At 43.3% G+C, this 26,984-nt stretch overlaps 1 protein-coding gene across 2 annotated transcripts in view; it reads right to left on the bottom strand.

Annotated features, from left to right (window-relative positions):
- NUCB1 (nucleobindin 1) overlaps positions 1–26,984 on the bottom strand; it is a 137,393-nt gene that overhangs the window by 70,228 nt on the left and 40,181 nt on the right. For both annotated transcript variants that reach the window (XM_078655132.1, XM_078655133.1), the window contains exons 6-7: positions 15,394–15,579; positions 8,362–8,452 (exon numbers count right to left, since the gene is read on the bottom strand). In XM_078655132.1, the coding sequence (XP_078511258.1) occupies positions 8,362–8,452; positions 15,394–15,579 (277 nt within the window). The remainder of the gene's footprint in view (positions 1–8,361; positions 8,453–15,393; positions 15,580–26,984) is intronic.

Genomic DNA, 26,984 nt, shown 5'->3' with positions numbered 1-26,984 from the left:
CGCACTTGATTGAGGCTTTAGAAATAAGCTTGCCTTCTTGTATAAGATCATTTGCCTGTGTTTTATATTGGTCAGGTAGATGTTCTAGCAGTTTCTCTAACTAATCATAATGAGCCCTATCATATTGGGAAAGGAGGGCTTGTGTATTAGCTATACGCCATATGTTGGTAGCTTGCGCAGCTATTCTTTTGCCTGAGGCATCTATGACCTTGGATTCTTTGTCCGGTGGGGGTGCCTCGCCGGAAGTTTGTGCGTTTGCTCTCTTCATAGCATTTGACACAACTAGTGAATCTAATGGTAGTTGTCCTTTAATGTAGGTTGGATCTGCAGGTGCAGGCCTATATTTTTTCTCAATTCTAGGGTTAAAAATCCTAGTACGTAAGGATCTTTAAAAATTTCTGGAGCATATTTAATTACCCCTTTGATCATAGGAAGAATTTGAACAGATCTTTGCGATTGTTCAAATGTGTCTAATAGAAAATCTTCCTCTGCCTCTGCCTCATCAGAATGCATAGTGACCCCATGGTAAATGCCCAAAACCAATGTTATCCTCTGGGGGAGAAGGTTTTGATGCGTATGACTGTGGGTCAGGAATATCTGGTGTATCCTGTGGGTTTGGGTACTCCCAGTCTGTATCATCCATAGGGAATGGCAAAGGCTCATCTGTGCCTATCCCTCTTCCTAAACTATACCCATCATCATTTTGAGGTGAGTGTGAGGATAAAGGAGGAAAATGTGAAGGAGACATCTGTGGTAAATTGTTAGGAGGAACAGGAGATGAAGGAGAAGGAAGTATAGGTGAAGAAGGATGCATAGGGAATGTGGCAGAGACCTTCTTCTTGGCAGGAACCACAGGTGTGGGTGTTTCATCTGCCTTCCTTTTCTTGTGTGGTGTAGTGGACACATGACCTGTTTTTGGGTCATTGTAGATCTTCTTTTGCAGAGGATCTGGCTGAAAAAGTTCTTCTCCTTGTGGAACCTTTGTCAGTGCCGATTTTTTCGGTACCGGACGATGTTGCTGTTTGTCTTTAGCCTTAGGAGTTGTTACAGTGTCCTTTGGCGTAGTTTTCGGCACCAAAGGTGTTGTTTTCGGTGTTGTATGCTGTTTCTAGGGCTTTGACACGTCGGAATCAGGCCTTATCAGTTTCGTCACCGAAGACTGTGTCTTCGGAGTGGAAGCTGGTCTCTTCGGCTTCGAGGCGTCGGACGCTGGCTTCGTACCCTTGTCTTTAGAAGTCGACGGTTTCGGAGCCGAGACTTCTTTCAGTCGCGGTGCCGAAGGAGCTGGTGGGATCAGCACGTGCGGCTGCTCGGTACTGAGCTACCGGGAGGCTTACTTATTTTCTTCGGAGCCTGACTCGATGGCGGGGCTGTCGAAGTGTTTTTTCAGTCGTGACTGGGCCCCTTCGGTCTGGGTGCTGTGTGTGGTGCAGGGGCAGTAGTACTCACGCGCTGACCCGATGGTATGGAGTCATCTGAGTTGTCTGCCTCTGATACGATTTGGAGATCATCGGAATCTTCTTCAGGTACGAGCGGAACCTCCTCGTCGAAGATGTCCACCGGTTCCGGAGCTGATCTCTGCATGTCGTGTCGACGGGCCCACTGATCTCTGATGGTTTTCTTGGATCTAAAGGACGCGCAGGCTGTACAGCTGGATTTGTCGTGTTCTGGCGATAAGCAGAGATTGCAGAGCTCGTGATGGTCACTGCGTGGGAACTTTGGTCCAAACCCGGGGCATCTTTTGAATGGCGTCCTTTCCATGAGGTGTAGGCCTCACGGCGTGGATAGGCCCAACGGCCCGTGTCGACAACCGGAATCGAGTTGATGGAGTCGAGACGATGTTAGTCGGTATCGAAATTAGTTTGGAGAGTTTTGGGAAGTTTTTTGCGCTTCGAAGTGCTGGGAAAGTATATTTCTAGCCGGAGCGGAAAACTTTCATCCGAACCCAGTAGCGGAAAAACACAATCTAAGGATGGAGCCGATGCCCATGCGCACTATCGTCCAAGGGAGGAATCGCCTATCTCGGGACTACAAAGACTTCTTCCAATACGACAACAACATGCAATCATCCGAGCCCAACACCAGGTGGCGATCTAATGCGAAGTGTACAATCTGCAGCTCATATACCTCGAACACATATTTGCTTGTCATGTGTAAGAATTGGCTGGGTGATCTGCCAAGATGCTCATATCACCAAGTTAGGTGCATTGTCTAGAGGCAGTAAGCACATGTTGAAATACATTCACCACTTCACTAGCTATTGCTGAAGCAGTTCTTCAATCATTTCCCACTGGTGAAGGCCAACATGATTGAGGAAGGCTGAGGCATTGGTGTGGGCCACTATGAGACTGCCAGAATGACCATCTTTTTTCTGCAACATACTGTGCTTTTACTCTTTTTGACCTGCAGGGGACCTTTAATGGTTGCAGCATACCAGAGTGCGTCCTTTATGCAATTACAATAACAGAGCCAGGTACCACATATGAACATTGAATCATTTGGTGTATGGCTAAACATCCTTCACATCCTGGTCCTCATAGATCCATTTATGGACAGAGCCAGTTGTGGATTCCCTGCTGAAAGGCCACGTTGTGAGCACTTCCTTCAGGGTGCAGAAATGTCATTCTTAGTCTACTAGCTGTACACCATAGAGTTGTGCTGATCTCTACAACAACACTTCAACTGGCGGAGTTCCTCTTTAGGGCAAAATTAGACCCCAAGTCTGGTGGAATCCCAGGACCAAGCGTGGGGATCAGAGTTGTCAGATCTTAATGCCCTCACACACCATGCTTCATCAAAGGGTGCTCCTCGTCAAGCCGGCGCTGCAATGCCGGATGGGCATGGCGGCTCTTCATTGGAGATCTTTTGATCAATAGATGCTGTTAGAGGAGTCCGTGTAAGGGTTTGTTTAAACAAATAGGGTGGTGACAGGAGTGAGAGTAAAATAGTCTGAAGGAACCATTGACGTATTTATTGGATAGTGGTCCCTTGACTCAATACATTTCATGCCTTTGTGTCCAGGAGGGTCAATAGGCATTTCATCAAGACCAGAATGAATGAATTCTACCCTATATGTTAGGTCACCCTCAAAATTATGGGGGCCACTAGAGCGTTAAATATACTGCACCTGAATGGATGCAGTGGGGTAGATTCCTCCAGATACTCTGGAGAGAATTAACCCTTAGGCAAGGCAGAGGTTCCCAGCATGGTTACGGGAAAAAGTGATATCTGCGGGGCATTCTCCCTGGACCTACCCTCCTCTGCCTGCCTCTCTACAACAAAGCAGAATATGAACCCACCCAACTAAAAGCAAATCGCACAGCAAATATCACTATATCTTTGCAAGAAGAAGCAATCTTAAGCATTCCTAGAATATCTGTGCCACACAACCTTAATTGTAGTGGGGATCCTCCTGTCTGCAGCAAGGAAGGCTATGGAACAGTGGTAGGATCTACATCATACTGTTTGTTTTAGTCATTATGAACCTCTTTGCCTTTCTGGGTGAGTTTCACGGAAATAATGGCAAAGCCTCTGGCCTCCTGAAAAGAACAATTGGTATTTTTTTCTACCAACTGCCCCATAAGGCAGGAGACTTTCAAGCTCAAAACAAGCTCTCTGGTCTCAAGACTGAAACCCATAGTTCAGCGTCGATGTCAAAGATACTTCAGCATTGAGGGGGCGGCAGCTTTTTGGGGTAGAGGATGGTAGGTTCCAGTATTGAAAGATTCTGTCAAAGCTTGTTGAAGCAGACAATGTAGGTATGCCTTCAATCTAACAGTGTTAAATGGGTGTGAGCATTTTCTGTGTACCTTATGGAGTACATTATGACACACTGGCCTATTCTGTAGTTATTTGTAGGTTTAGAACGGGCCCGCATACTGGACCTGATGCAGTCCATCAACTTAGGAATCCGAAATTCATTAGGTTTGGGCAGGCTCTGCTTTCTAGAAATTAAAGGTGAATGGGTTGTTGAAAAAGCCAGTATTTTACAACACTGACTGTAAAAGCTGGCTGGCAATCAGACTTGAGCACATCATCATCATCATCATCATCATCATCAAGTGAACACCCAGCATTTTTATCCGCTTTTTGAAAGTCTTTGATTAGAAGACCATTCTATTCTGCCAGAGTAGAGTTTATCCAGTGGAGAGAAGCTACAAACTGTGCAAGTGTACAGAGAGGCAGAGACTACAACATCCAGAAATGAAAAGGGCATTTAATTGATGGCACACACTGAAAAAGCAAAACAAAAGCCTACATCTCCAAGTCAAGTGAATCATTACTCAAGACCTGACAAATTGTAACTAGTACCAAAGTCCAAAACCACATAGTTGCAAAATCAAAAACCACACAGCTGAAGAGTTCTAGTGACTGATGAGGTGGGGTTCCATGTTGGTTTCTCGCCTCACCACACCATAGAAAGTATCCTTATTCACAAAGTTCAGCAGCCACGACTGCCAAGTCACTGAAGCTATCTGGTGACTACCTAGAGTGGTTTCTTCAAATGTCAGTCCTGGCCATATGCAGGCTTCCAATATCAGGAGTCATACTAACTTTCTATGGGCCACACATCAAAAAAGCTTGTGAAACAAAAATAGAATCATGTTGCCGAAAGTACTTCTCCACTATCATGGTAGCCTCATGAATGTTAGCCTGAACCGCAATTTAAATGTAGGATTAATTATCATTATATAACAGCCATGCTTTGAGCTGCTTATGGGCAATGAAGGTAATCACTGATGGACAGAAATGTTGTTGGAAGTGAATTTGAAAGGACGGCTGCTGTCACCACAAAGCCCCTTCTTCCTCTGACAATTTTTGCAATAAAAAGCACAACTACCCATTCCAAAAAGAATCAAGGAATAAGGATGAAGCATGTCCTACATGTTGAAACCAAAACACTTTATCTAGACCATTTTATAGCTTTTGTATAGTGAACAGGAATTTAAAATGGCTTCCTTTTTCACCATCAAGCTACTGTAGCAGCAGAGACCGGGCCACTAGACATTTGGGTTATTACAACTAGGATACCATGACAGTGATTCCTGTAGAAATTCATAATCGAAAAAGAAAAGACTGATTTTTCCTGCCTTCTTCACCAGTGCTTAATTTGAGCTGGTGTCTACCCATGTTGAACACAGACACTTGCCTAGCGCCAGACCCAGGTTACAGCAAGTAACTTGGGTCACTGACACAATGTGCGCTTGGTGTCCTTTGGCCAGAGAGCGACCCCATTCACTATCGTCAGTGGCACAGTCCATTAGCGTGAGCTTCCCACGCACCTAAAAAGGAGAGGCTACAGCAGCCTTCTGCTGCACTGATCAGCATACACCAGACTCGGCCTCATTCACTGGCTGAATGGAGCCAGCCAGGTCATTTGAAGCAGGGCACAAGCATCTTGGGCCTCATAATCATAGTGCATTAGATCACACCACTTCAAAGGACTGTGATCCACAGTTTGGTGTCACTGCCTTGCAGCAGCAGGCGAAAACAACAGAAGGTGTTGCCCTGGCCTACTCCCAGCACTGCTTAGGCTGTACAGTCCACGGAAAGGTCTGAAGTGACAGACTGGTTGTGGATAATTGTGGGTGGTGTTGCAAGGCTTCGGGTATGTCAGGGGAATGCAATTTTTATTTATTTGAAGAGTTTCATATAGCGCTGACTATACCCGCAGGTATCAGAGCACTTTACATGAGGATTAGCATATGAAAAAAAACAAACAGCTGAGAGCAGCAGCCATGCATTTCTGAACAAGCCAGCTGGCCTCCTACCCACTTGTCTAGCACTGGAAAATAAAATCCTATGGTCAGAAGGAGTAGGATTTAAGAGCCAAGCAGTGGTGTAGTTTTTTTTTTGCATTGAGTAAGCAAGAATACAAAATAAACATGCGATATAGTAACTTAGGTGTTCTATTCAACTAAGTTGGGCAGAGGTCAAGGTATGTGCAATCACTTTAAGCCAACGCAGCGTAAACAAAAGTTGACCAAGAAAACAGCAATGGAAAGCTTTCAGGTTTGTGCTGTGCTGCACATACGGATAGGGATGGAGTGTTTTGGCATGGTTGAACATAGATTCTAAATGGGTGGGAAACGGAGTAATTCATTGGCAGAGTAAAAAGCAACAATCTTATGGCGCTAGGAAGGGGGACACTGTACAGCAAGCTGTGTAATAACACTAATACAGCACAGCAGTTATGTAAATGTAAATGTATGTATACTTGTAAAGCGCACTGTTACCCCATCTCGGGGCGTCCTGGCGCTGTATACAGCTGGGGAACCTGTCCTGGCTTTCCCCGTGAAATGGTCCCTCCTGGGCACCCCCAAGGTGAAGCAAGGCATCTCCGGCGCTGGTAGGGCCGTTGTGGAGATTAAGCAAGCTATTGCCCAGAGTTGCAGAGTGGGACCCATGGTTAGCGCAGGCACCTAGGCGAGAATTATCGAGTCCGCGGACATTGACCCAAGACCCTGCCGCGTCGGGAATTGAACCCTGGTCCCGGGCCGACCTCTGCTTCAGGGTCTGCCGCTTCTAACCAGTGAGCCACACTTATGCAGTGCATATCAGAGATTATGACAGAAGGAATAAAGGATTAAAGACTAGTGGTTTACAGTCCATTTTCTGAGCTCATAAAAGCATTGAAAAAGCAAGTGCAGAGGACACAAAGCTCTGACAGAATTTATGTAAACATATAATCTGCTAATTGATTTTTGTGGCAGATGATTCAACATTCTAAAAACTAAAGTTTAAAGTAACAAGCACAATTTGTCACCCATCGTACCCTGCACCACTTATAGGTGGGGTGATGTAAAAATAGAAGGCAGTGGGCATGGCGTCCTCCTAAGAAAAGGTTTGGCCCACGCACCAATACAAGGTTAACATAATCACTGTGCTTCAACCGTTACTGAATTCAGGCTCCCATCTGTGGAAGTAGATATTTTTCCTGAAAAACTATTCATTTATTTTAGAAGTTGTACGTCATTTGCAGATCATGTTTTTACATTGCTCTTTTGTGCTTCGTATGTGGAGAAGATGAGATTGTGCATGTGCTGTTGATGTTATCAAACACCAAGTGCTGGATGTTTTTAGCTTGCAGGTTTTCTCGTAATGTACTTACAGGAAGTTTCAGTGCACCCTGAGTGAGCCTCGTTAATTAGCCTCCTGATTATCGCCTGACCACCATGATTTATTGTTTGCCAACTGTCTCCACTGCAATGTTCTCCAAGTGGCTTGAAATGTATGAAAGGCTCCTGATCGTAACCCTCATTTGAACAGTGCAGTTGGTCGCTGCTGTTCTCACTCGAACTAAAGCAAATAAACTTTGCTTCCTGACTACTTACAACAGTGTTTGTCTGTGCGTTATTTAGAATGAGAAGTTTTCTTTGAAACATCCTGTCGGGTTCTCTCACCTCATTATACTAATGTGTTAATTAACTGTGCCCTGCTGCTAAGGTGCTCATTGTAACTTCTGTAAAGCAATGCATGCGCTTGGGAGACAGGAAAACTCTTCAGTTAAATAGGGTTCTGGGAATGGAAACATGGAGGAATCGTGGCTATCTCGCAATTTAAATCAGCTGGCAGTATAGCACTAACTCATGCAGGGTAAGAAAAGAGGAGAACTAAATCATTGAAATAATGTAGGGATGCAGTCAAACAGGGTATACCAGAGACCTTTTGCAACTATGCATGTTTTTCATAAAGAGGAGTAGAGAATACGCAACAACCACTGATGAAAAAAAAACTTGCTTTGTATAAGAGTATAGAAGAAAAGAAAGCATCACTTTTAGACAAGAACAATAGGCAGACTACGTGCCCTCTGCAGTCCATGGCCAGTATCAGATTTGACTTTAAGCAGGGGGAGAGGACAAGATCTACAGGCATTCTGGTATTTTGTCTGGTCCTTCTCGAAGGCAGACGAGGAGGTAGACAATCCCATATCTTTTTACTTTCCTGGTCTAACATTTGAAAAAGGAGAAAAAATATGCTACCTTGTTAGAAAGTTGCTAGGGCTGCCAATAGCTCTTTAGATTAACCGCATGGTTGATTAACCTGTTGCTCAAAGATCACACACTGCCCCCCCCCCCCAATCCTAAATAAGGATCTTTGAAATGGTGATTATGTTAGTAAAAGGTTCCTGTAAACACCGAAGAGGCTAGACAGCAACACAAGTGCTATGTAGTTAATATATATGCAAAACAAAGGGGCACCTGACTTAATAAAAATAATAAGCTATGAAAATATCATGCCACCAGATCGCCTGGAACTATCATCACCAACTTGCTGTCCTCTTCAGGAGAATATGTTCTCTCTGTTAGCATCTCTAAATCTGGGTAATATAAAGACAAATTTGTTGAGGAAAAATCTTACCATGCAGTTTGAAGAATGTCTTGGGGTTAAACTCGTTGGGGTCCAAACCGTCAGTCTCTTCCCAGACTTCTTTCAGTTGATCCCGGCTTCCCTGATAGAAGAAATACACCATCTCAATGCAGTCCAATGTTGACGACAAACAGCCAGCCAAGGAGAAACAAGAGCTAATCATGCAACCTGACGGTGGAGGAAAGACAAGGCAGGACTGCGAGAAAGGGCTCTATATTTATAGATGCAAAACTGCAGTTTGAGGGATTTATTAATCCATTTCAAGGAATGGCACAGCATGGTAAAAGTGAACCAAGTAATAAACCTGACCCAATCAGCACAGCTGCGCTAAGAACTGTAAAGTCTCTTGAAGAGAAAAACAACTTTACTGCTTCTAATCATGGTTCGATTAAGGAGCTGACAAGGACTCCAAGAGGTTGCTCAAATAATAGACCAAGAATCAAAGTAGGGTGGGCTATTTTGAAAAAGCAGTATCTCTTCTCGGCTACCCGATAAAATAAGACTGACCAACTAATTCAAGGAAAGCTTGTGGAAGTAGGTTAAAGACAGACAAAGCAAACACTGGCAAAGGCAGTCTATTGATTTTGTTAAGGTTTTCTCTACATGTTACACAGCAGTGCTAGCTGCTGCGCAGCATGTTTTAAGGTAAAACAAAAAAAGCACTATAACACGGTCAACGTTGTCTGCGTGATAGCACTTTTTAAAGGAAACTTTCAGCCATGTTGTACAGCAGCCAGCGCAGTTGTGTAACAGGTCTTAAAAAAACATTGTCAAAGCAATAGATTTCGCACAGGTGAAACTTATTGGCTTTGCCAATGCTTGTGTTTAGGCACGGGGAGACTAAGTGATTTGCTTGTAGTCACAAAATGTTGATCTTATGGTGGTGTTAATGCTATATAAAACAGAGAAACAGAAAAAACGGGAAAAGAAAGTGGATCTGTTAACAGCAACAGGAGTTCAGTGGAGGCAAGCAGCGGCGGGCGAGAGGTGGTGCAGGGGACGGGCACCAATGGAGGCAGGCACAAGCAGATTACGTGATCTGCCTGCATTTTGAAGACGTAGAGTTTACTGCAACAAAATTACAAAAAAAAAAAAAAAAAAAGAAGTATCTCTGCAGGCATGCTGGGGAGGAGAGCGACAAGCTGGGACGAGAGAGACGGCCTGCAAATGCACACATATGGAGTGCTCATTCATAAATAACAATTTTTTTTTAGAACCGAGTAGCCAGTGGAAGGACACTGGCCCAGTAGCCAGTGGCCACTGACCGGAAGCTGTACTTGGTCAAAGCTCCACACCACAGCATTGACGACAAAGCAGAGCAGGAAGCGAACGAGGATGACATGCTGGCCAATCAGAAGCACGTACATTAGAGAACATTGGATCAACAAATGGTAAATTCAGGTAAGTAAGGTGCAGATTCTAAGCCCTTTTCAGATCTTTTTCCCCACACTCACGAAGCACTGTGCAGGCAAAACAGAAAAATGTATATAGTCACTTTTCAAATTACCTGTATCAAGAACTACAGATAGTTCAAGAGTACATGTGGGTTAACTCAATTACTAAACAGCACCCCAAATGTTTGGCCAGAAAACACCACCTCCAAGGACACTTTAAACTAGTTCCGGGAGTAGCTCCTCTCCCACAGGTTTTGGTGCCTGCCAGATCGGAGGACAAACAAGGGCCCTGATCAAGTGTCAGTGAAAATTGGCCTCTTTGAAGTTCATAAAGTACCTGGGCACTGCCCAGATGATCATCCTGCCAGAGGAACGAAAACACATCCCTGCACCCAAGGACTGTGTCCTACTCTGGGAGCAGTTTCCACACTTAATCAGGTAACAGTTGGCGATCATACAAATGAGCTTCCAGAAGCACTAGGGAGTGAAAAGCTATAATTCTTAAAGTACCTCTTCCTTATTAGTTATCACAAATTTTAGTTTTACCATTAAATTGGGCCTTAAATATCTATTAAAAAGAGTCTTTGAAGTATATTCGTAGGTGGTTCCTAACCACAATTAGGATCATTAAATATAATAATGTAACAATGTAATTTAGTGCTTTCCTGTGGAACAACGAACCTTGTTACAGCGAAAAACAGCTTTTGGGGCTTTTTTTTTCAGAGCATGGACAGGTTACATTACATTTCCATAAGTACTTTTAAAGATCATGCACCCTTCTAAAGGCTTATGAAGCCTACCTAAGGGTAACTTATTAATATTTAAAAGGATGGTTTTGACCTTTCAAAATGAGTATATTTTCACTGGTTGGAAATGCAGTTTAACTATATACTAGACTAGGGACGTAAAGTTAAGTTTAACATGATAAAAGGGGTATAACCAAGTTCCACTTGTTATAGGGGTTCAAGTACATGCCTGTTTAGCAAAGTCCCAGTGCACATACATACAACCAGCAGCATCCATCCACCAAAAACAGGGTGATCATGCAAAAATAGGTATTTTCCTACACTGCCTCCTCCATATTAAAGGTGAGGAGCAACTCAGATATTCCGATGGCATTTCTTATTATCCAAGTAGAAGAACAGGGAAAGTCTCTCTGCATTGGCACGATGAGTCCTAGGTCTGTTTTACACTGTAAAGTCCATCCCCTGTAGGGAGATTGACTACGTCAACAGTTAAGAGTTCCCCCTCTCCTGCATGAGCCATCTGAGAGGCCTGTGGTCAGTTTGAACCGATAAGTGGATTCCAAACAGGGGTCTCAGCTTCTGCAGTAACCAAACTTCAGCAAAGGGTTCCCTTTCTATAGCATTTTAACACTGCTCGCTACATAGTCACCTGCTGATAAAGTCAACTGGTTGACCTGGAGCCTCAATTTAGCGGTTATAACAATGCCCCAATCCCATGTTCTTAAGCATCTGTATGGACCAAAAACCTTTTGCTAAAATCAGGTGCCTTGATTACAGGTGCTGTGCAGAGTGCCTCCATCAGGGTGACAAAGGCCTCCTGACACTCCTCAGTCCATTTGACCTTCTTGGAAGTCAGCTCATTCAGGGGTGCTACAATGGTGCAATACCCCTAGACAAACCTTTGATAATAACCTGTCAGCTCCAGTAAAGCGCTGATCCGAGTCTGGGTTTTGAGAGGTTTCCAAGCCAGGATAGGGTGGATCTTGGGCTGGAGAGGCTGCATACATCCCCGTCAATTAGGTGGTCCATGTACACTACAGACTCCTGCTCTGGCACTTACTGGCCTTGATCATCATTCCTGCCTGTTGCAAGGTCAGAAGTACTTCCCTGAGGTGGTTCAAGTGTTCCAGACAGGTGGAACTAAAGAGAGCAATACCATCATGAAATGCTGCTCTTAATCTCTCCAAACCAGACAGTACCCCGTTCACCAACCTCTGGAAGGTGGCCAGGGCAATCTTTAATCAAGTGGATTACTTTAATTAGGAAGCAGACCCTAGGGGTTGAGAATGTAATCTCTCCTTTTCTCCCCCAGTCAGGACAATCTGCCTTAATCTGGAAGTCAGACCAAATGTGGCAAGACAATTGATATTCCCCAAGCAATGTGAGCCCATCAGCTTGGAAATTGGGCTTGTGTCTGTGTTGGTTACGGCCTTTAGTCACCTGCAGTCCGCGCAGAACCAGAGGACTAGGGCCCCAGACTTCAGTTTGGTCTTGGGCACCAGCACTACTGCGATGGACCAGGGACTTCTAGAGGGTCCCAACCAACCCCAAGGACAATATTATGGCAACTTCCTCCTGAATGCTGGCCCTGACTTTATCTGCCAACCTGTAGATTATGTTTTTAACAGGTAAGGTGTTACCAGTGTTAATGTCATGTACACACCACTGGGTCATTCAGGATTTCAGTGAGAATAGTCTAGCAAACTGTACCAGTAACTGGCAACAATCCCACTGCTTCTGCTCCGTCAGTGTAGAGGACAGGACTACTCCCTCCACTTAACCATCATTGGCGTTGTAAGACAAGAGGTATGGGAGGGGTGCACTTTTCTCTTTATCCCTTTCATCTGTGACCATGATCATATCTGCCCGGTCAAAGAGTGAGGCTTCAGACGGTTGACATGGATCACCCAGTGGGGGTGTCTGAGGGTGCTCATGTCCAACAGGTAGGTGACCTCACCCATCTTCTCCAGTATTGTGTAGGGTCCAGTCCATTTGTCCAGGAGGGTTCTGGATCCATAGTCTCCACAACCCAAACTTGTCAACTAAGCTGGTATGCCACAAACATTGTTTTTCTGTCATACCAGTGCATGATAAGCTCTTAGCTGGCATTCGAGTTCTTGTTAGCCCTTTCCATGTACTCAGCCATGCTGGAACGCAGGCCTAGCAGATAGTAAATATCCTGTTTGGGTTCCTTAATAGTTCCTACCACTCTTCTTGGATAAGAATTAAGGAACATCTGACAGGGTGCCCACACAAAAGCTTGAAAGAGTTGAAGCACACTCACCTTCTGTAGTACCTCCCACAATCATACCTTTTAGAGTCTTGTTGAATCTTTCCACAAGATCGTTGGTTTGTGGGTGAGAAGAGGTAATGAACTTGTAAGTCATCCAACACTCATCCCACATAGCCTTCAAGTGTGTAGACAAAGTTTGTCTCCCATCTGTGATGACTTCTTTGGGGCCCTTACTCTGGTAAAGACATCAAGCAGGGCCCTGGTCAGCACAGGCGCAGTTACCATCATAGGTATGGCTTTAGGGCATGAATCAGCATCACCAAGATAAACCTGTTCCCTGAAGCTGTTTAAGGGACTCTGGCCCGACAATATCAATCCCCATTTCTCTCAAAAGGTGTCCCAAAACAGGTAGTGGGACCAGGGGTGACTTAGGTCATCACTGGCTTCACAGGTGGAGTAGGAGCAACCAAATTGCTTCACCTTTTAAGACACCTGGGGCCAGCAAAACTGGCTGATCAACCTGTATGAGATTTTATTCTACCCCAAATGTCCAGACAAGAGGATATTAAGGGCTAAGTTCAAGAGGAATGGTCTGTACTACTGGATAGTCACCAATCTCCTGGTGGGTTCAGGTTTAATTCCTTAGCCTCACTATATACCCTCTTCCCAGTAGATCATGTGGTTGTCATTAGTATCCACCAGCTCCTAGGCTTCAGTCTGGTACCGAAGGCCTTCAAGGGCTTGGCCCTCCTTCTGCCCTTGGCAGAATTAATCTGTGCAGGATCCCCATGCCCTATTCAACTCAGAGTTCTGACAGATAGGCTTCCCCTCCCCTTTAGTCTCCAGATCTTTCCCCTGAAGATCAGATTCCTTCTGAGCCGTGGGAAGTTTAGAGGCTAGTTTCGCACACCTCTTGCCCTTCCTCTTGGTTGTGGGAACCTGTAGAGGGAATTCCTTCAGACTCCTGTCTCCCTGAAGCCCAGACCAGGCCCAAACTTCCTTGGTGGGCTGTCTGGGCCCTTATAGCCACACACACCCACTTAAGGAGACCCAACATTTCAGTGATATTCGTCCTTTCCATTTCTACCCAAGCAGAGGATTTTAAGTAGATTCCCGACACTTCACTGCTACAATCTCAGGGCCAGTAACCCCTCTCCACTCAAAGGTGACCATTGCGAGAAGATGAGATTTTACTTCATTGTTAGCGTTGACTAATCTATGACGAGCATTTGGGATAATCTGCTCTGGGGAAACCAGACTGTCCACCATCGTGACCATGTTGGCTCCTGTATCCCTCCAAGTCTCGACCCTGGTCACATTGATTGGCCATTGCCTGGGTTTCACCTTGCTAGGAGGGAAGGTGGCCAGGGCTTCAACATCCACCCCCACGCCACAGAGACTAAGGTGACTTCAGCCCAACCCCTAGTTTTCCACAGGCAAACTTCTACCCCAATTCCTACATTTGCAATCCCTTGGGACTGCCCTCCTTTGGCTTAGGAAAGTAACTACAATGAAATAAACCATAAACAGTTACACACATAACATTAGCATGTGAACAAACTGAAGACTCACTTCTAATCCAATGTTTCACCCTCACATTGAATGGCTATAATTTTGAGTCTGAGGGATTATGAACTTCGCTTATTGGAATAAGAATATTTATGCAACCAATAAGTGCATCTGCAGTTAGTCACTGGAAGTGGTATACAGTAAGTGGCATTATTTGCAACTAATCCAAGTTACAGCATTGGCAACAGTAACATAAATGTAAAAAGGCAGCATTAACTTTATTCATGAAGCCATTTTAATTACCCAAAGGGTTAGTGAAAGGCTATTAATCAGGGGGTAGCGGGGGGGGGGAGGAGGGTGTTGTTGTGGGAAAGCTAGTTGCAAACATTTCTCTGATGTCAGCCAAGATTCCACATAGGGGATATCTACTGAATTTCGGAGTGCCACAGTTTTTAACTAAAGTAATTGAACAGTTAGTGCATCTCTGCCAATAATGTTGTTAGAGCACTCCTTGGCATCCTGGTATGTATGAAACACGCAATTAACGCAATAATTAAAATTTTACTGCTGTAGTGCAAAACGCAAAGACTGCAGCAATGTAAAGAGGGGGGGGGGGGGGACAGAGAAAATGTATGCAAATCTGCATTTACACAAGACCACCTTAGACAGTGTTCTTGAAGGAATTCAGACCTACAATATCTTCTCTAAAAGACACTTGAGTAAGGCACAAGTAGCAGTTTACATACATATCTGATAAATAAAGACTAAATTACACCATGCAGAGAGATTTCACATATCCCAGAAACTGAGGGCAGACTCAGCAGAGAGACAAAAATAGAGGAAATACGTGACAACCATGCGGATAGTTACAATTCTACACCAACGTTATGGTTATAACAATGTACATGAAGATCTAGAAACACCAATGACAATGGACTATATAACAGCCTTTCATGCAGACTAGATCAGAGGAAGGCAAGCCAGAAACAGATACAGAGTATAAGGTGTGCAATATTCAAATGTAACAAACAAGAAAGACGTAGGGCACGGCACAGAGAATTAAGGGCTGAAACAGGGAATACAGGTGACATACAGGCTGAGGAGGGTGTGCGAGTACAAGGATGCCACTAGGAGTACTTACTGGCACATTGACCTTGGGATGCTCTTGATGTTTCTTCTTGAGCTCCTCAAAGTGTGCCTCTTCCTTAAGGCGCTTTTCCTCATCAAGTGACTTCAGGTATTCCCTACGCTCGTGCTCTTTCATCATTTCATATCGCTTGAACTCCTCATGTCGGGCTGCATCATAATTCTCCAGGTCCTTAGTGGCCTGAAAAGAAGAAAAAAAAAACAAGTTCATCTTTTATGTGGCTTAAAGAAAGACAGATTACATATAGCTTATTCCAATGAAGAAAAACTCACTTTAATGTTTGGGAGTTTGCCCCCTTTTGTGCATTAGACACTACTGGGAAATCAGGGGTTAATTGACCTTTAATGTACATGGGATCAGAGTATGCTGCCTTATATTTGTTTGTCAATGCATGGTGTTAATATTCTGGCATTGACAGGATCTTTAAAAATATCCTCTGCATGACGCAGCATTCCCTTATGGAGTGGTATATATTGTGTCCCTATTTAAGAATTAGAGTGTTTCAAAAAGGATATAATTCTCGACTGGGTTCTTATGTAAAGTAACTTGATGAAAAGCTGCCGCCCTGGCTGCCTCTGCCTATCAAGGGCAGAGGCCTCGGGTGGTGATGTGAATGTAGGATATAGGTCGGGATCTGTATCGCCCTTGAGGCTCTGTGTCATAGGCATCCCAAGCATTCCCAGGATGTGTGCCCTGTGGAATGTTATCATCCTCATCTATAATTGAGGAGTGAGGTGGCATGTTACCTGCCTCAGATGCTGGAGGTGAATCAAATGTTGGAGTGGATGCTGGGGGTGGTGTTGGTGAGGTAGGCATGGGTATATACAGGGCTAGTGGGAACATCTTAATTCTTCTTTAGAGGCTCTATAGTAATGTCTAGAGCCTTTTGAAAAGTTCATCTCTTGGAGGATTGAAGCTTTGCTGGCTGATGAACTATCTTATTTGTTCCAGGGTGTATTTGCAAGATTTTTTGCTATGGATCGTGCAGATCCTTAAGGATCGTTTCGGGTGGAGTTTTGATCCTAATGTGAAAAACATTTTGGAGCGGAAGAGTGTTTTAGTGTACTCTGTTCCGAAGTACCGTGGCTTTTGTCTTTCGGAGCCAAGAAGGATGCTCGATGAGTTATGGACTTAGACTTCGAAGAGGTGGAGGCCCCTGCTGCAGGCTGAACTTTGGGTTCCGAGCCGGAGGGCGGGACTTCTGAGTCTGTATGTCGGTACATACAGACTCAAGTCAAGTATTTCTTTATTCTTTTTTTAATCACAAGAAAAAAACATAAAAGCATAATCACAAATAAAATTCATTTTCAAAGTTTTACATTAAAACGAAATACTAGCCAATAAGCACAAATATTAGTTATAAAAACCTACAGTATTCAAAAAAGAATCTATTTACAATGTAATCTGTGCAATGCCTCCTGAAAGGAGATCAGGGTATCTACATACGGTCTTAAAAAGGGACATCAATTCAATTATTACTATCACATTAACGTTGTTAAAATTCATATTAGATAGATTATTTGTTAAAGATTAGGTCGATGCCGAAATATACATTTCAATAATTTGACAATGTACTTCGATGTCCACTCATCACCCAAATACTGTAAAGAAAGCAAGGCCGGGCGGCATCTTCTAATGCCCATAAATCTTAGTATCGGTAAGAACCAGATTCTTCTATGTTCAGTATAATATTTACAGAAAAATAGGGTATGAATGGTTGCCTGAGCCGAGATGTTATCGCAGGGACATAAAGGTAATTCAAGGGCCCAATTATTTCTCTGCGGAAAGGCAAATAGACGGTGGAATACATTTAGCCTAAATCTGATCAAGAGAAATCTCTAGAAAGTAGAAAAATCCTGAGTTAAATAAGGCTGGATGGAGAAAGTAATTTGAACAGCTTGGAATGTTGTACAGAAGGTTTAATAACCTCTTTAGTCATTCTCATTTCTTCTAAATGTGCTAGGCACAGTACTTTTAGTGCCTTCCTAGAAAGAGAACGAATTGAGGATGGTACAAAATAGTACTTTTCCAGCCCTAAAACACTTAAAAAACGTTTTATGTATGAAAGCCAGCCATTTTTGTGATAGCGATCAAGAGACATGCAGTTTAAAATAATCCCCTGGGTTAAAACATTTTTATCGAGAGACCAAATTCGATGCCACAGGAGGAGTGGTTGTATTTTTGCTAAGTCTGATAGGTACGAAATCCCCAACTCGGTGTGGCATGAAAAAGTGGATGTACTCCGTGGGACCGCTAGAAGGAACTTCAAAAAGGCATTTTCAACTAATTGTAGACTGTCAGTATTTACAAACCCCCATACGCCTGCCTCATACAATGCAAGTAATTGGCATTTGGCTATATATATATATATATCTGTAGGAGCTCAGGCGGAGGCCTCTTACCCAGTTTTTTTGAGAAATTTACGAGGGCCATAGTGGCTCTCGTAAGATGAAATTTCCTAGACTCAATAGCTGGTTTCCAATTGAGCCTGTGATCGATAATAATGCCCGAGTAGGGATACTGGTCTGTGGTGGCTAATTTCTCCTTTTCTAAATAAATAATCTTTAGCCTTTTTTTCCCCGGGACCTGCTATTATGACAAAAGTTTTTTTAATATTTATGAGCAGATCCAGATTGCCCATAAATTGTGAATATCTGTTTAACGCCTTCTGTAATTCTAAGGGTGTTCGGGCGAGTATCACCGCATCGTCAGCGTAGAGAAGCGCTGGAATCGGTCGGTTGTTTATTAAAGGAAGGTCCCGGCTCCCATTAATCATATCCCTCTCCAGAAGAGTAATGGGGCCAGAACGCATCCTTGTCTGACTCCTCTCTCTACCCTGAACGATGCGGTTAGCTCACCCTGCACCCCGACTCTTACCCTAGCTGATGCGTTGGAATATAGTTCACGCAAAAAATTCACCAGTGGTTCTTCAACCCCCATTTCTGTTAGAATGGACCAAAGTTTGGAGTGGCCAACGCAGTCGAAGGCTGCTGATAAGTCTACGTATACCATATACATAGAGCCTGCCTTCGCACTAACGTATTTACCTAAAAGTAGTGCCAAATTTAGCGCTTGTTCAGTCGTCCCTAAACCTTTCCGGAATCCGTATTTGAGGTCCGAGAGAATCGCGCCATCGTCCGCCCATTGCTGAAGGCGTTCAAGAATGACTCTGCCCGCCACTTTTCCCAGTAAATCCAGCAATGAGATCGGGCGATAGCAGGATACCTCCTGGCGTTCCCCCTTTTTAAAGATAGGGACCATGATTGATTTGGACCAAGAGTCCAAAAGCCCCACCTCGCACGATGCCCCAAGTACACTGGTCACCAGTGGAGCCCATAGATACAGATTTGATTTAAATAGATCTATTGGAACCCCATCGGGCCAGGGGCCTTGCCATTCCTACTAGATTTTAGGGCACGAAGAACCTCTTCTATAGTGATATCTAAAACGATTGGGTAGGGGGATGCAGATTGGAATTCGGGTTTTTCTTCATCTCCAACAATGTTTTCTATCCCTTTTGCAAAAATCTTTGAGAAATGCTCCACCCAAACTGTTTCGTCTATGGCAACATCAATGGTAGGTGTATCTTTATTATCCAGTAGATATGGAGATTTAACCACTGCCCAAAAAGCAGAGCTATTTTTTTGTGTAGTTGATCCCATAGGGCCTGTTTTAGTTCAGATTTCCTATCCTTAATTGCAGCATTATATTCCCTCCTGAGAATTGTTATTTCTTGGAGGACCCTATCCGTTTTTTGAAGGGCTATTTTTAATTTAGAATGTGCAGCTGTGCATTTATGGTTGAACCACCCCCTTTTTTTTAATTGGGTATTTTTAAGTTTTACAAAAAGCTCTTTGTTTATTGCATTTATAATTACCCTAAAATTACTTAGTACTTCCTCGTCTGGGGTAGACGGATCTAAGCACTTAAGAGTAGAAGGGAATGCTGTATTTAGAACTCTCCTATTAACCTCTGGAGGATCAATTTTTTCCCACTTTAAGGAGAATCCATTGGTTCTGTCAAGATGTAAAGTGTTTTGCTTCAGTGCACTAACTATACCTCGCGTGCTATGCTTATAAAGCAATCGGAGTGTTATACTAAGCGCACAGTGGTTGCTCAGTGCATTTATATGAAGTGAAAAATTTGTAGCACGACTTTCCAGTGTGTTAGATATTAGAATATAGTCTACTGTACTCTGCCTCCCCCTACCGAGGAAGGTTGGGTCGTGCAGCAAAGAGGAAACATTATTTTTGTTTACGATTGCAAGATCCAGGTCAAGGAGCATTTCATTTAAAAAGTTTCCAATATTGGAGTGGGAAAGGTGCGCTATTGGATCGTCCTTTTCACCCACTTTCCCGCAGAAAATTGGGCTAATATGATGGCATAAATGCTGATTGAAATCGCCCCCCCCCCAGATAATTGTAGCACCTTTTACAGAACCCCTCAACAAGGCCGATAATTCAGCATGCAACTGTCGCAATACTAACAATAACTCTCCCTCTGGAAGATTGTTGTAAAAATTTACCAGGTATAGGGTGTCTGCCTTATTGAAGCAAAGGGTAATTATCTGGAGATTCGCCTCCAATTTTATAGGGGTTGCATCCAAACCTCCTAGTGTATTGGAAATGTAAATAGTTAAACCCCATTTGGCTCTACCAGAGGGTACAGCAATAGCAGTAGAGAAAAACGTTTTAAAACCTACAAGGTGAATTTCAGTAGTGGTCCATGTCTCCTGGAGACATATTATTCCAAAATTCGTTATGAAATTCAGCCAAATACTATTGTCTACCTTAGGGCGCAATCCGGTTACGTTCCAAGAAAGTACCCTTATGGAGGAGTCATCTGAGCCTAAATTATTGCCCGGTGCCATATCAACCAAGTTCAATCGTGAAGCCACATTTGAACCCTGTTTCACAACCTTTTCCTTGGGAGGAGAAGCTAGCATTATTTCTGTTGTCCCAATCTGTTTAATACCTATTACAGAATTTTCTCTCACGCATTCACTGGGTTTTGTTCCCTCATTTACTTGTATGGGATCCAATGGATTAATCGGTCTGACTTGAGAGCCGAACTTTGAGGTCAATAGAATTTCCAGTTTTTTAGGTGTATGGTGGGTCCTGGGTGACTGGTTGGGGCGTCAATCTATTCCATCCAGACCAGAGAGCGTGGTAATACGATTGAAGGTGGGGATGTTATAATTCAAATCATACCTGTGAGGGTTTCGGGATCTTGGAGGATTTGTTAATAAAGACTGGGGATAGAAATAACTAAGATCGTGTGTTGTGATTTCCTCCCTGCCTCTCTCCATATACCAGTCACCAATATGGGTGGTGACCCTATAGTCTCTAAAATTAATTATAATAACGTCCCCCTTTATGTCCTTCAGCCTGTACCCCAGCCAGTCAAGTCTTCTTACGTGAAGAATTTCTCCATTGATGTTAGGAGGTAATGGTCTATTTTTCCTCAACCAATATACAACTTTATTTTTTAATTCCTGGTAACCTTCGGTTTTTCCAGCCTCTAGTTTCGGGACCCCAGTTAATACCATGACATAGGGTGCCGCCTCAGGAGGCAAGTCTATTTTTGGGAAGTTGGCCCTTAACTTCTTAGGAGAAGGGATATTCTTGGCGAAGGCAGCTTGTAAACTATCTGGTTTATTTATTATGCCACCCGGTATTTCTCCCCTGTCAATTATAATAGACTTCTCTATGGGGAGCGATGACGAGATATTCTCTACAAGGACAGGAGGGGGGCCACAGTATTCAATAAGTTTGTTGGTGTCAGCCCTAATGATGTCGTGTGTGTGTGTGGAGTAGATCTGTCTATGGGTTATCAAATCCTTCGATGAATCAGTAAGCGTTGCAATTGCATTTTGTATAGACCCCAATTGTTCAGCCATTCTTTTTATCCTCTCAACGAGAGGTAATACAAGAGATTTAACTAGTTGCTCGATACCTCCCATAAGTTCCCGAGTATAATCAGAAGGTAGGAGAAGTTGTTCTTGGCTAATCTCGCCTACATCTAAACCTATGTTCTGTGTAGGTCTTAGAAGTAGTTTAAGTGTTTTTGCACTTCTACCGTTGTGATTGTTCCCCCTACGCTTTCTTTTCTTTGATAGATGCCCTGGTCCGTTAATTTTGTTAGGTGACTTCTTTCTCGAGACGTTCTTGGGGGAATTTATAGATAGATCTTCCTCAGATGTGATCTTCCTCAGATGTGATTTCAACTAGCGTATTTATGTGAGCATTGTTTGTATTAAAATCCCTCTTTAACTCACTTGGGTCAGTTATATCTTGCAGTTGTAAGGGAATGCCAGGGTCCCCAATTAAATCTTTTTGCGTGCTTTCTACTGGTGGTGAAATCGCTTGCTGAATGGGACCCAGGGACGAACGTTTATTATATAGAGGCTCCGAGGACAGGTGCCGTTCCGTGAAAGCTATTTCACGTTCAAGCACTGAGGCGGCCCTCGTTATAAATTGATCTAGCGTCCCTCTGACAGACCCACCCACTAGCGATTTCCTGCCTTTACTGATGCGCGAACTCATAATTGTAAGAGAAGAAAGTGGAATGACTGGAAAAAAGGGCAACTAGAACAAAACTAATGAATTAATAACAAAAGATGGATTACAGCAGTGTGTATTTCACGAGACAATTAGTGAATATTCCGAGCAAAATATCACTCAGACAATGCTACAGGGTTACTGGGAGTAGGATTAGTCCGACATTGGGGGGTGGCCCAGCCCTGCCTCATCCGGCCTCGGACTGCCGCAGACGGCCCACCCTTTGCAAAGGCTTCGCCCGGGACACACCTAATCCGCATCCCGCGGATTAGGGCGTAACTAAGTAGGAGGCGGTGGGGGCGGGAAGAGGCCCCAGCTGCGGCAGATGACAAGCCGCAAAACAAGCTGGTCCTCGCAGTCCCGCGATCTAAAGGTAGTTGTCAAAGTGCGGCCCCCAAGTCGGCAAAAGTTCCAGGTGAGCACGGAGCAGTCTCAGCGTCCAACAAAGTCTCTTCACTCCAAAGGGCTACGACTACGAGCGGCACTCTGTCTGTATGTTGGTACGCACCATGGGTTTTTGGTCAGTGGTGGACCGTAAGCAGGTTTTTTTGGACAGAGACGACTTTTTGCCCTTTGGATTGGGGGGTTAAAGTACTCTTGGTCCGATGCTTCTGTGCCGACTGGAAGGTGGAAAGAGTTCTGTTGTATGTCTGAATCAGATTCATAACAATTGATGTTGTATCACTATACACATCCATCAGACATGACATCGGGATGACAGCTTGTCAATACTTTTTGAAACAGCGGAGCATAACACAACTTAACCACACTAAAATGCTTCTCAATATGATCAACATCTGTCTTACAAATAATGTCTTCCTATTCAACACAGAACTCTTCAAACAACAGTGTGGGACAGCAATGGGAATTTCGTTTTCCCCTAATTATGCCAACACTACTATGGGATGGTGGGAACGAACCATTGCCTGGGACACCGAAAACCAACTGGAGATGGAAAAAGTTATACTTTGGGTATGTTATATCGACGACCTATTCCTAATCTGGAATGGAACAGACAGGGAGTTTCAAAGATTTTTTGCCAAATTAAATAAAAAAAAGTGGGTTTACAATTCACTTGCACCACCAGCAAGAAAGAGATTGACTTCTTGGATACTAAGATCTACATAGACAATGGCAAAATTGAATCCACGCTGTTCAGAAAGAAAACTGCAACAAATAGTATCCTACATGGGACGAGCTTTCACCCCAGACAACTAGTGAATAGCATCCCTTACGGGGAGTTTATTCGAATGAAGAGGAACTGTTCCAAAACAACAGATGCGGAAGACAAAATTCAAGAATGCAAAAGCAGGTTTAAAGCACGAGGATGTAAGGATCGAACTCTTGATAAATGCAAGAAAAGAGTAGACCTTAAAACCAGAGCGGAAATCTTAATAGAGAAGCCAAAGGACGTTGCGGAAAGAAATCCTCCACGATTCATAACAACATATAGCAAGGAAAGTGGAAGCATTGTCAATAAGATGAGAAAATATTGGCATCTAATCTCAGGAGATCCTGATATTGGAGAATTAGTAGGTGACAAACCAACTGTAACCTACAGAAAGAACATTTCCCTAAAAGACATGTTGGTAAAAAGTCACTTTCAAGTCAAACAGAAAACAGATTGGCTTACAAACCAACGGAAAGGATTCAAAGCATGTAGATCGTGTAAAGCCTGTAAAATAGGTAAAAATATGGTTAACATCCAAGAACCAAATGGCAAAATGATGGTAATTGAAGAAGCCATAACCTGCACATCGAAATTAGTCATCTACATGATTGAATGTAAGTGCGGAATGAAATATATTGGAAGCACGACATGCATGTTAAAAAAACGTATCCTGGAGCATAGCCGCGCAGTTAAGAACTCAAATATGACATATGCAACAGCGAAACACATTTTCACATGTCAAAAGGGAGATTGGAGCTTATCAATAAAATAAGCAAAACGACCTTTGGTGGGCCGCATCCTTTGTTGCATGATATATATATATATATACATATATATATATATATATACACACACACACATATATATATATATATATATATATATATAGATTACAAAAAAGACAAAGTGTACATTGATCAAACAACTAAGGAAATGAAAGAGCGTCTCAAAAAACAGGAAAACACGATCAAAACAAGAAAGGCATACAAATTTGCAAGCGATGAGCAGGATTACCAACTGGGGCAAATTTATACGTTCGCTCGTAAATATGACCATCTACGCAAACAAAAAGGTGCAGCAGCAACAAAACCTAAAATCGTGACTCACCAGATTGAAGCCGCAACAAGTGATTCCAATCCATCAGGGTCGGACACTAGCCTGGTCCCAAGCCGGGATGAATCCGATGATAGCACCCCAGGCACAAAGAGAGGGGATTTGGGCCAATTAACCCTAGCGGAGGAGATAGAGTATGTGAGGCTGCAGAGAAAACAAACCTTACGCTCAGGGAATCAAAACTCCGCGCAAACCAGAGGAGGAATATCAAACGACAACAGCGCCGCAAGTGCACCCAAACCAAGAGTAAGGCAACAAAAGAAGAAATTTTGGCAGAACAAGAAACAATAAAAGAAAACACCATAATCAATTTAACTAACATCCAATTAGATCGGGCAGAAGAGCAGTTACTTCATTGGGTTTATCTTACTGTCCAGAAAGTAATTTTTAACTATTGCAACACCAGGATAGACATCTTTAAGTTTATTCGGAAAATAAAACTCAAAAAATACTATGCAATTAAAACAGACATAGCTGCCAAGAAAGACACTGAAAGCAATCGATCTCAAAGAAAGAGCGTACTCCAAGCCAAGGATACAAGTATGATGCAGTCAATGCACCAACTTCAAACAGAGGACGACAATACCCTGAGTACTTAAGCCATTGATGATGCGGAGGATATTGAGATCGATCGTGCATGCAATAGTCCTTTCAAACCACCATCAATGTTCAATCCCTGTATGCCTAGGGACGCTATAGACATTTATGCGGACAGGATAACAGAGGAACTCAAAAAACTTCAATTAAAAACAATGAAGCAGCACAAACCACCCAATATAAAACTGAGGCCGTATAACAACTTAATGCAGAAATTGAAAAATGACCACAAATTCGTCATTAACCAAGCGGATAAGGGCGGTAACATTGTGCTCTGGGGGAAACAGGAATACATTGAGGAAGCTTACCGTCACCTCAATGATGAACTCTGCTATGCCAAAACAGATCTGAAGGCTACGAAACAAATACAGGAATCATATGCAAAAGACCTGCACCAATGGAAACGTGATGGATTGATTTCCAGGGATGAGTTAAAATTTCTGCACAAAGTCCATCCTGTGGTGCCAAATATATATTTTATTCCGAAAGTGCATAAACAACAGACACCAGTGCCAGGCCGGCCCATAGTGTCAGCAATAAATAGCGTGTTCGAGAACACATCGAAATATAGACTTTTATTTACAAGAATTTGTTGTCTCATTACCAGCCTACATCAAGGATACTACGGAATTTCTGTATCTTTTAAATCAATGTACTTGGTCTGATGAATTTTTACTTGTGACAATGGACATCGACACTATATACGAGCATTGCACATGCTGATGGTATCAGAGCAGTCAAGCATTACTTATGTCAACGCCCCATAGAACTATACCAGCATAACAAAATGCTTCTTGCTATGATCGACAAGTGTCTTAACGACAATGTTTTCTTATTTAACAATACTGTTTTTAAACAGTTAAGAGAGGTTGCTACGGGGGCATGTTTTTCTCCGACCTACGCGGGGCTCCACATGGGGTGGTGGGAGGAACATGTCCTCAAAGTTCAACATGCAATTAGCTGGAGAAACCATGTCATAAGTTATTGGAGATACATCGATGATGTTTTTATGATTTGGCGAGGCACTATGCAATAAGCCAGGGATTTTATCAATGATATTAATGACAATCAATTGAATCTAAAATTCACGACTAGCATAAGCGATCATGAGGCAACTTTTTTAGATGTGCAGATCAACATAGTTGATAATAAGATAACCACCAGCCTGTTCAGAAAATCAACTGCAGGGAACACCATTCTGCACGCGAAAAGTTTCCACCCTCAGCATACCATCACGGCCATTCCCTATGGGGAATTTCTAAGGATCCACAGATCTTGCAGTACCCCTGAGCTTAGAAACAAACATCAACAAGAATGTAAAAGAAGGTTAATGGCCAGAGGTTACGGTGAGAAAAGATTAGATGGGAGTATGGCGAAGGCCAACCGCATTAATCGCCAAGATCTGTTAGACCCTACTAGAACAAACCCATTGTTAACAGCAGAAGGCAATGATAACAATACTATACGCCTCATTACAGGGTACAGCCGCCAGGCACGCCAAATCACTAAATTGGTCAAACAGTGGCCTATCATCCTCACAGACTACGTACTAAAAGAAATCATGCCCAAAACCCCCACGGTCACATATAGACGTGCTTATGCGATGCGCAATGATTTAGTGGTGAACAGTCCAGAAACACTCAAAGGCGAGAATTGGCTGTCTCCACGTAAGGTTTTTTTTTCGTTGCAGCTCGTGTAGGGCGTGTAAGTTTGGGATAAATATGACCACCTATCCAATCCCATTTGATAACACGCCCATCACTTTGAAGGCACATTATACATGCTGCACCGAACTAGCGGTATATGTTTTGAAATGAAGCTGTGATCTTACTTATGTTGGCAGCACGAAATTACCCGTACATTTGCGCATCCTACAGCACCTAAGGGCTATAGTTAATGCCGATCAAAGCTACCCAGTAGCTCGGCATTTTCAGAATGTACATGGGCAAAACCTGAACCATCTAAGGTATTTTGTCATCGATGCTGTGACCCCAAGCAAGAAAGGGGGGACGGGGGGGGGGGGGGGACAATGAAAAACGTCTCAGACAGCTCGAATCTAAATACATTGTGCTTCTGAATAGTAAGACCCCGGGAGGTTTGAACATGGGGGAAGACCTTCACAACTTTTTATAATGAAATCTCTA

Source organism: Lissotriton helveticus, chromosome 7 (assembly GCF_964261635.1).
Source record: "Lissotriton helveticus chromosome 7, aLisHel1.1, whole genome shotgun sequence".
NCBI classification, from domain to species: Eukaryota; Metazoa; Chordata; class Amphibia; order Caudata; family Salamandridae; genus Lissotriton; species Lissotriton helveticus.
This window is presented reverse-complemented; position numbering and strand designations above follow the sequence as displayed.